General features: G+C 32.1%; 1 protein-coding gene across 1 annotated transcript; it reads left to right on the top strand.

The window, feature by feature from the left end:
• Positions 1-450: 450 nt before the first annotated feature.
• LOC114752641 (serine carboxypeptidase-like 40) lies at positions 451-4,207 on the top strand. The gene is made up of 7 exons (XM_028941385.1): positions 451-921; positions 1,761-1,868; positions 1,979-2,256; positions 2,336-2,596; positions 2,810-3,012; positions 3,492-3,597; positions 3,918-4,207. The coding sequence occupies exons 1-7, from the start codon at positions 516-518 to the stop codon at positions 4,086-4,088; spliced, it is 1,533 nt and encodes a 510-aa protein (XP_028797218.1). The 5' UTR covers positions 451-515; the 3' UTR covers positions 4,089-4,207.
• Positions 4,208-9,336: the final 5,129 nt, after the last annotated feature.

Here is a 9,336-nt window from a genome sequence, read left to right as displayed (position 1 = left end):
TTGACTTTTTGCTTTAAAAAACTCTAAAGTTAAAGCTTTTTTTTTTTTGGTTTTTCGCGTTTTTTTCCCTTTCCATTTTAATTTTCTGAAACCAACTTTTCAATATATTATATAACCAAGTTTATGTTAAGCTGATTCTCTTATAAAAAATTGTTAAAACATAAATCATATTATGCTAATTCATCTTTACTCCTACTTTGCCGGAATCAACTAAGATAAATTTAAACAAGCCTTCTAGACGGGGAGGATTTGGCTTTTTTTTTTTTCCCCTCCCTGTATTCCGAGAAAATTAAAATCAATCTCTGAAAGATAGTCTTGGTCAAAAAAAAAAAAAAAAAGAACAAAGCAATAATAAAAAGTCTTTGGCCGTTGCCACTCTCCTACTTTCACTATAAATTCACACACAGCTAGCTAGCTAGCTAACCCGTCCTCTTCTCAACTTGCGTCTCTTTTTCTTTCTCATCATCGACTTTCTTTTTGAATACTGATAATTTTCCCAAGAAACAAAACAAGCAATGGGGAGAGAAACTTGGTGGGTCCTTTTCCTTCTCTCAGCACTACTCTTTCCGGATGAAACCCATGGAAGCTGCAGAAGGCAAGAACAAGCCCTCAAGAATCTGAATAAGGCCAAATTCTGGGGAGGAGGTTCCATTGACAGAAGCAGTGAAACATCCTTGGAGGTAGATAAGGCTGTGTTTGGAGACTCCGATGATAATTCTCGTTACTACTACCCTCAACAAGGACTGAAAGAGAAAGATAGGATAGAGAGACTTCCAGGACAGCCTGAAAATGTCAACATCTCTCAGTATGGAGGGTATGTGACTGTGGATAAAGTTGCAGGAAGAGCTTTTTATTATTATTTTGTTGAAGCCCAACAATCTAATAGACACAAATTGCCTCTTCTTCTCTGGCTCAATGGAGGTATGTATAGTATATTACTTCTTGCTGTTTAATTGATTATTTAGCCATTTAGGTTTGTTTTTCTCTTCAGTTGCGTTTGTGGCCACCGTTGGAAAAGAGGAGATAAAATGCATATTGTAGTGGTGGAGCCTACTTGTATATTAGGTGCTTGTGAAGTTTTGTATGCGTCTGTTAAATAGTCAAACACAGCGCGGATGACCCGACAGTACTGCATAGAAAGAAAAAGTGAGAGGCAAACAAATTAAGCCGCTGAAATCATGGAGTATGTGTAATGACATGTTCATTTGCCTCTCTTGGTTTTGTCAATTACAAGTGTTCTACACTGCTAGAAATCAATAACGATTTTGATTTCTTCTTATCTGTCGATGAGTGTGCAGTTGACGTTGACTGTGGAAATTAAAATGAATCACTAACTGGCTAGCTTCCAATAATAATCCTCAATCGTGCTGCAAATTGATTGAAAGATATATAGCAGAAATTAAGGTCGTGTTTGATAGAAAACATTGAAAATAAGAGATAGGGATTTAGAATGTGATTGAAAAAAATCATTAAAAAAATCTTTAGCAAGAGTAATTGTTTGTTATATGGGATTGGACAAACTCATAGAAGTAGGATCGGGAAATACCATATTCCCCCATGGGATTTCCCATTCCCTCATACATGCATGGGTTTATCTAATCCCATGTAACAAGTAATCTCTCATGCTAAATATTTTTTTAGTAGACTTTTTCAATCTCAATTCTAATTCCTATTCCTTATTTTTAATACCTCATACCAAACAGGACATAAAAGTTTCTCACATTAATTCTCTCAGGTCTGAATCTGATCCATTATTATAGGTCCAGGATGTTCATCTCTAGCATATGGAGCAATGCAAGAACTTGGACCTTTCCGAGTAAACAGTGACGGCAAAACACTTCAGACAAACAAATACTCATGGAACTACGGTACCTCTCTTCACATGATCAATATTAACATAAATTTGTGCTATACTATATTAATTCATGTCACTGTAAATGTCTATAATGATTGATATATATGGGGGTTGGAGTTGCAGCTGCAAATGTATTATTCTTAGAATCACCAGCAGGAGTGGGATTTTCATATTCAAATAAGACATCGGATTATGACATTAATGGGGATAGAAGAACTGCTGCAGACAACTACGTGTTCTTAAGGAATTGGTTGGAAAGGTTTGCAGAGTATAAGAATTATGATTTCTACATTGCTGGGGAGAGCTATGCTGGGCATTATGTTCCTCAGCTTGCTCACAACATTCTCTACCACAACAACCACCCCAACTCCTCTTTCTTCATCAATCTCAAAGGCATCCTGGTATGTATATGTCCCTTCCATCTTTTTTCTTCTTGATCATATGGCTATAAGAATTGAAGATATATTATGGATCATGCAGATAGGGAATGCAGTGATAAATGATGAGACAGACAACAAAGGAATGTGGGATTTCTTGGCGAGCCATGCCATAATATCAGACCAAGCTGCGCATGATGTTACCAAATTCTGTGACTTCTCAGAGATTACCACTACTCATAGCGATGAATGCAAAGCAGCTTATGAGGAAATAGGCAAAGATACTTCCTTTATTGACATATACAATATCTATGCTCCTCAGTGCCTTAATTCCAACCTCACTTCCCACCCTAAGCCTCCCTCAGTAAGTATTCTACTTCTTAGATTTTCCTTAAGATATGTAAAGAAGTTGAACATGTAGAAACAAAACATTGTTAACGGCGACATTCCCAAATTGTATTATCAGAAAATAAGGTACATTGGCCAATGGATAGTACATATAGTATAATACTAAGATCCTTAAAGCTTAATTTGTTAAACTGTGAGTTTAATTTGTTAATGATATGTATATATGTAGGTAATGATAGATCCATGCAGTGAGTATTATGTGGATGCATACATGAACAGGGGTGAGGTGCAAGAGGCATTACATGCCAATGTCACAAAACTGACACATGAGTGGTATCCTTGTGTTGGTGTCCATTGGATTGATAGCCCTTCCACCATGCTTCCCCTCTTACAAGAAATCCTCAATCATAGCCTTCGTGTTTGGATTTACAGGTATATACATGTCCACTCACTAACCATATTTACTGTGTGATTTTATCAGAATGAGCTGTATTTGTTTATATTTTAACAGGTAAAATTTAATCTTTTGGTATTTACAATTTTGACTCTGTTGTAATCCGGTATCTAAATTTTAACTTGGTGCAACTCAATCCCTATAATTCTGACATGGTTGTAACTTAGTCTCTGATGAATTTTGACTTGTTGCAACCTAACTTAACTATTGAAAATGTTAGTCCTATATTTCAATATGTGTACATATATATATATATATATATGTTTCATGAAACTTAGGAATTAAAGGTCTAAATAGTATCATTATTCATCATAATTTGCACAAACCACGATATTGTTGTTTTGTATTAATCAAAGTTTGGGACCATTAATAATTTTATTCATAAAGTATAAATGTAGAAAAATACATTTGTGTGTATTTAAAATAGTGACCTAGAATATGAGAAAATAAAATGCAGTGGCGACATAGATGGGATGGTGCCAGTAACTTCAACCAAGTATTCCATTGAGAAGTTGAATCTTCCTCTCAAGACTGTTTGGCATCCTTGGTTCCTAAATGGAGAGGTAATTAATAATTTATGCATTCACAATGTCACCCACAACTTTAAAATTCTTTTTCCAAAACAAAAGGTTATTTTATTACGTTGAAGTGATACTACCTCACATCTTAAATATAAGATCTTGAATCGGAGGAGTTTTGAAATTCTAAAAATTTCCAAAACAAAAAATATTATTAATGTTAGGGTTATTTTATTTCGAGCAATTTTAAAATTTACAATTACAATAATACTTTGAAATAATTTTTTTTCCCAAAACCATAACATTCAAGAGAACAAATGAATTCTTCCAAACATTAATTCTAATTAAGATTTGAATGAAAATAGGTAGGAGGATACACACAAGAGTACAAGGGAGGCTTGACATTTGCAACAGTGAGAGGAGCAGGGCATGAAGTGCCAAGCTACCAGCCAGGAAGAGCCCTTTCTTTGGTCAATCACTTCTTAAAAGGCATCCCTCTTCCTAATTCCACTGCCTCAATACTACATTATGCCTAATTTCCATGTTTAGTTTTCACCCATTTTGATTAAGTTCTTTTTTTTTGGGTGATTTATGTTACTTTCAAGCAATGTAATTTCAGTTATCCATCATTATAATAAAGTTGTGGTTGGAACAAGATTCTAATGGTCCCATGCCATATCATAGCACCTTATGAATAGGATAGGTTTCTTGTTGAAATTTAAACGGATCATGACGCATGAGAGTTTTTTTTTAAACACATATATGATATAAATAACTAGCTTAACTAATTTTTTTAATAATCATAAATTATCTATTTAGCTCTTACATATTCAAGAGGAGAGAAAAATATTAATCTATGGTATGCATGGGTAATTGGTTAGAGGAACTATGGCTTCGTATTTTTTGCCATATGCAATTTATTAGGCCAGAAATCCAACTTATTATAATAACATGCCGGAAAATATATGCATTTTAGCAGAAATATTTAAAAATTTATTTTTTTATTATAATAACATTATATTAAAAAGAAAGATCGACATCTTGTTCTTGCTGGATTATTGTTGCACATCATCAATTTATTTTACCAAAAGAGGACCTTTTTTGTGTTAAAAGAATTACTGGGGACAGCCTATGTTATAATCCGATACCATAAAGCCCACCTATAGAATCCAGGAATAATCGTATACGAGAGAAGTGGATTGGACCCAACATTTTGAGCCATTTTTATGTGATGGCGTAGAAGTTTTGTAGATAAATGCTTTCCCGAGATATTAGGTCTAATAGAAACAGCTAGTCCTCTACAATATAGTGAATTATAATATTCAAATTTTTGCTAAGAAAAGTGCCTATATTTAGTATCTTACAGTGTCTTGAACGGGTCTGGATCCTCTCAGAATCCTTCTTTCTTATTTTTTTCTCAGAATTTGATCTCCAACTTTAAATCAAATAATGAATTGTTCATATTTCATCTTTTATAAGACTATTATTATAACATTGCATAAATAAGAGAGAGAATGTGGATATCTGTTTTTGAAAATATTAAATCTGAATCACCTATTATTTGATCCAATAGTAGAGATGAGATTCTGAGAATAAAAGGAGAAAGAAGGATTCTGAGAGATTCAGATCCTGTCTCAAACAGAATTACTTTCAATAAAAAGGATATCTGTGTTGAGCAAAAAAAAAAAAACACTTTTTGGAGATTAAATTTAGTGAAAAAGGTTAGTTCTTTATAACGTGGTAAACCAAGATTAAATTCAAACTATTTAATATATTATTAAAATGTTAATTTTCTCCTTTTTTTAAAAAATATTTTCTTTATCTCATCACATCTAAATTTATTTGTAGAATTTTGTCTGCTTTATGCTATGTTTGGATGGAGAGAAAATGAGAAAGGAAAGAAAATTGGGAAGGAAAATGGGAGGAGAAATGGTTTTTTCCCTATTTGGATGACGGAAGAAAAGTGGGAGGAAAGAAAAGTTGAAGAGAAAATGTGGTGGGTCCCACTGTCCATTTTCTTCCCAACTTTTCTCTCCATTTATGAAGAGAAAATGAGAAGAAAATATATTTTTCCTTTCTACTCTTACATATGTTTTTTCAGCAAAATAATACCTAATTATTTTTTTCATTTTTTCACTTTATTTATTATTATCAAGTCTTTCTTCTGTATTTGCTTGATTAAAAAAAATAAAATAACTAAAATTGCAAAAATCCTTCTGAAATGAATTGAAAGGAAAAACAAGTTTGTCGTTTTGGTTTTTTTTTAGCATTACATTACACAAAATGTTATTTTTTTCTTTTTTCTTTTACAAAATTATTTGATATTAAAAGATAATAACATGATAATATATCTTTATCAAATAATTTGATTTTAAATTATATGATTATGTTAATATAAATATGGTTTTTCATTATGATATTTAATTTGATTTTAATCAGAAAGGGTATTTTAGTCATTCATATTTTACTCATTTTCTTTTCTTTCTGTTTTCTCTTGTCCATTCAAACATGAGAGGTGATAATATTTTCTCTCAAATTTTCTCTTCTCTCTGTTTTCTCTCCTCTCATTTTCTTTCCTCTTAACTTTTCTTTCCATCCAAACAAAGAGTTACAGTGATATGGACAGTCACTTAATTAGGCAGTGACAGTGGCTGCTTTTTGAATAATAATTAAGTTATTTCCATTGACTCAAAAAGAAGCCATCTTTGAAAGAAATTGTTCACAATCTCTCGATGACAACAGTTTAAAAAATTGAAACAAAAATGATATTTATATTAAATAAAAATTCAAAAAAAATTAAATATGTAAAAAAATGAATATTTGTTTTGCAAGTTTTCATTTTAAGATATTTTCACTTAAATTTATAGAATTTTCAACATAATATCTTTGACCTAAAATTATTAATTTTCCTTCTAAACAAAGATTGTATAAGAAAAGAAAAAGAAAGAGAAAACAAAAAATTGATGGCATTTTCTAAAGTGGTGATTGAGTTGTTACACAAAAAAGATTCCGTTCTAACGGACGCATGGGATCAAACAAAGTAGCAAGAGCCAGATTAGGAGTGTTTAAAACGGTTGTCCTGTTCTAGTCCAGGTAAGTTCGGGATGGGATGAGACAAAAAAAAAAAATTCGGGATGAGACAAGTATGAGACGGAACGACTCAGGATTTTTTTTTTAAAATTATTTGTTGATAATTTTTATTAGATTATTTAACTTACTTATTAATAATAATTATTTTTATAGTAATTTTTAATTTTTAAGTTGTAGTATTATCTCAACAAAATCTCTTTCCTCAATAAAATAATTCATAAAGCTATTATATAATGTTTCTTTTACGGTATTATTTTTACACCTTTTTTATATTATATAATTGAGCTTTTTATATAATATTTTTTTATAATGTTTTTATCTTCAAAAGCCTAATAAAAAATAAGCATTATAACACAAAAAAATTTATAAAAAAATTATAGTATTTTTTTTAAAGGAGAAATGGGACGGGATAAAGGACAAAAGTCCTGTCTTGTCTCTGTTCACTGAGACAGGACCAGGACGGCTTGTCCTAGTCCGTTCCGTGAACACTCATAAGCTAGATAACTACAATAATGAGAAAAGTGCATTTTAGGATTTCATTTTGTCTAAAATGATAAGACGCTTTATATTAAGACGCTTTATTTTAGATTATATTCCTAATAAGTTAGTCAATAGCCTTTTCTTTTTTTTTTTGGCCAAAAGTCAATAGCCTTTAAGAGTAAACGTTTTTGTTCTTTTCATGAAAGATTAAAAAATGCCTTTTATTTTGAGCATGATACTTCAGAAAAAAAAAAAAGGTCCTCTATTATCTGAACGGCACGGTGTTTTTTTTCATCTTAGCTCATGCACTTATTATTTTCTACTAAAAATTGAAACTCACAACCTAACAAGGAAAAAAAAGAGAGAAAGAAATGTACTTGATGTCTTTGGACAATAAAGCTCCAAAATCTTCAAGCATATTTTACAACCTATTCTTTATTTTAATTCATTCAAATTAAAAAAATCAATTAAGATTGGTCCAAAAAAATTAAGAAGCTTCCAAAAAAGGAGTCCAAAGTTAGTATATCCTACTACAATCTTTTCAGAAAATGAAATCTAAAGTTAAATCATTCCAAAAAAAAAAAAACATGGTTTGTATTTCATTTGTGGATTGCATTACATCCTAACATTTCAATTCAACAAAACCCACCTAATTCTCCATTAATTTCTTTCCCTTTCACAAGTTTGTTGCTATGGCTTATATGCATATTCTGGTCAAAAAGCCTTTGTTTTAACCTTTTGGACTTTGTGTGGGTGCGCACGCGCGAGAGGCACTTTATCACTTTTGGGTTTTGGGCGTATATGAAGCTTTTATCATTGTTGACCGATGGCTTTATAATTCCACAGGGATAATTATTGGCCCAAAACAGGGGGGAAGAAATGATCATGCAACTCTTGGAATCTAAAGAAACAAGAATATTACTGGTCAACATTGCCAATGAGGGTTGGGTCTGCTAATCCCTCACACAATAGGAAACTAATATTCAAATTCCTATTAAAAGATGTGTTCACATTTAGTACCCGATAATGTCTTAAATAGAACTGTCTCCAATAAGAGGATACTTATGTTTTAATAAAAAAAATTATTGGTCAACATTTAAATTGAGTTGTTGTAAATAAATTTCCATATGTTATACCAGTGACAAATTCTCATAATTACTTAAAAAAAAGTTATGTCCTCTCATATGTCTATTTTATACCGTATAAAATCATTTAAAATAAATTAATTCAACCAATGGACTCTTCAAGTTGCTAAAAAAAGTAGCATTCAATTTGGCACATATATAGGAAAAATGACATAAAAAAGAAACCTGAAAATCTGAAATGTCAAAACAAGAAGCCAAGCAAATGTAATGACAAATTGCGAAGTGTTGCCTCACAGGGGATTATAGAAATGTTGCTCAATTACAAAAAAAACCCTTGTATGGCCCAAATAATAAACATTTATAGTGGAGAGAAGAAAAGTGTGGCGAGAGCTAGGGGAAAAAGTTGGAAAGGAACATGAACATAGGAGCACAAACGTGGAAAGCAACTAACGAACGAAGTAAGCGAGTGAGGTTAGTATTCAGTGACCATATTCTTCTTCTCTTTCTTTTCTCCATCTCCTTTCTACGCTGGTTCATCTTGTTTCCGTTGGACAGGAATGTTGTCAGAGTAAGGCTGGTTTTGAGATGGAGAGGGTGGCGAAGTAGGGAGATGTTTTGGGTATATAGAGCCTGTAGGGAAGGACAGCAATCAGAGGGTGCATGCATGGGGAAGCAAAAATATTGAGGGAGAGGGGTTTGATGGTGTCACAAATGGGTCAGAGTGATTAGTGTTAGAAAAAGGGGACAATATTGAAGGGGGATTCGAATAATAGAGTCGATTGATTCTAGGAAAATGAAGCATGAGTGTGGATAGGAAAGAAATGAGTGTTTGTTACAAATTATAAGCATGAATGTGTCAAACCCTAATCTGGTTGTGTAAGCTGATGATGATGGTATTATGTTGGTGAAATTGAAGTGATGAGCTAAATGTTAAGTCATATAATCATTCTTCTTCTGTTATGAGGGTAGGTAATGATGCAAAATGAATTTTGAAGCTAGGTTATCTTGTGGGAAGGAGTTGTTCTGTTATTTTCATGTGGGTGAGAAATTTGTGACAAATGGTGAAGGTAAAGTGAGATGTAATAGAGGTAGCATGAGGTTAAAGAAGCATTAAGGATGAGCTAATACT

Source organism: Neltuma alba, unplaced genomic scaffold (assembly GCF_004799145.2).
Source record: "Neltuma alba isolate B1F8T4 unplaced genomic scaffold, ASM479914v2 tig00007461_pilon, whole genome shotgun sequence".
NCBI classification, from domain to species: Eukaryota; Viridiplantae; Streptophyta; class Magnoliopsida; order Fabales; family Fabaceae; genus Neltuma; species Neltuma alba.
This window is presented reverse-complemented; position numbering and strand designations above follow the sequence as displayed.

Coding starts and splice junctions, on each gene's coding strand:
- LOC114752641 (XM_028941385.1), top strand. CDS start 516: ATGGGGAGAGAAACTTGGTGGGTCCTTTTCCTTCTCTCAGCACTACTC. Junction 3,013..3,491: donor CTTCGTGTTTGGATTTACAG/GTATATACATGT, acceptor AATAAAATGCAG/TGGCGACATAGATGGGATGG. Junction 3,598..3,917: donor CTTGGTTCCTAAATGGAGAG/GTAATTAATAAT, acceptor GAATGAAAATAG/GTAGGAGGATACACACAAGA.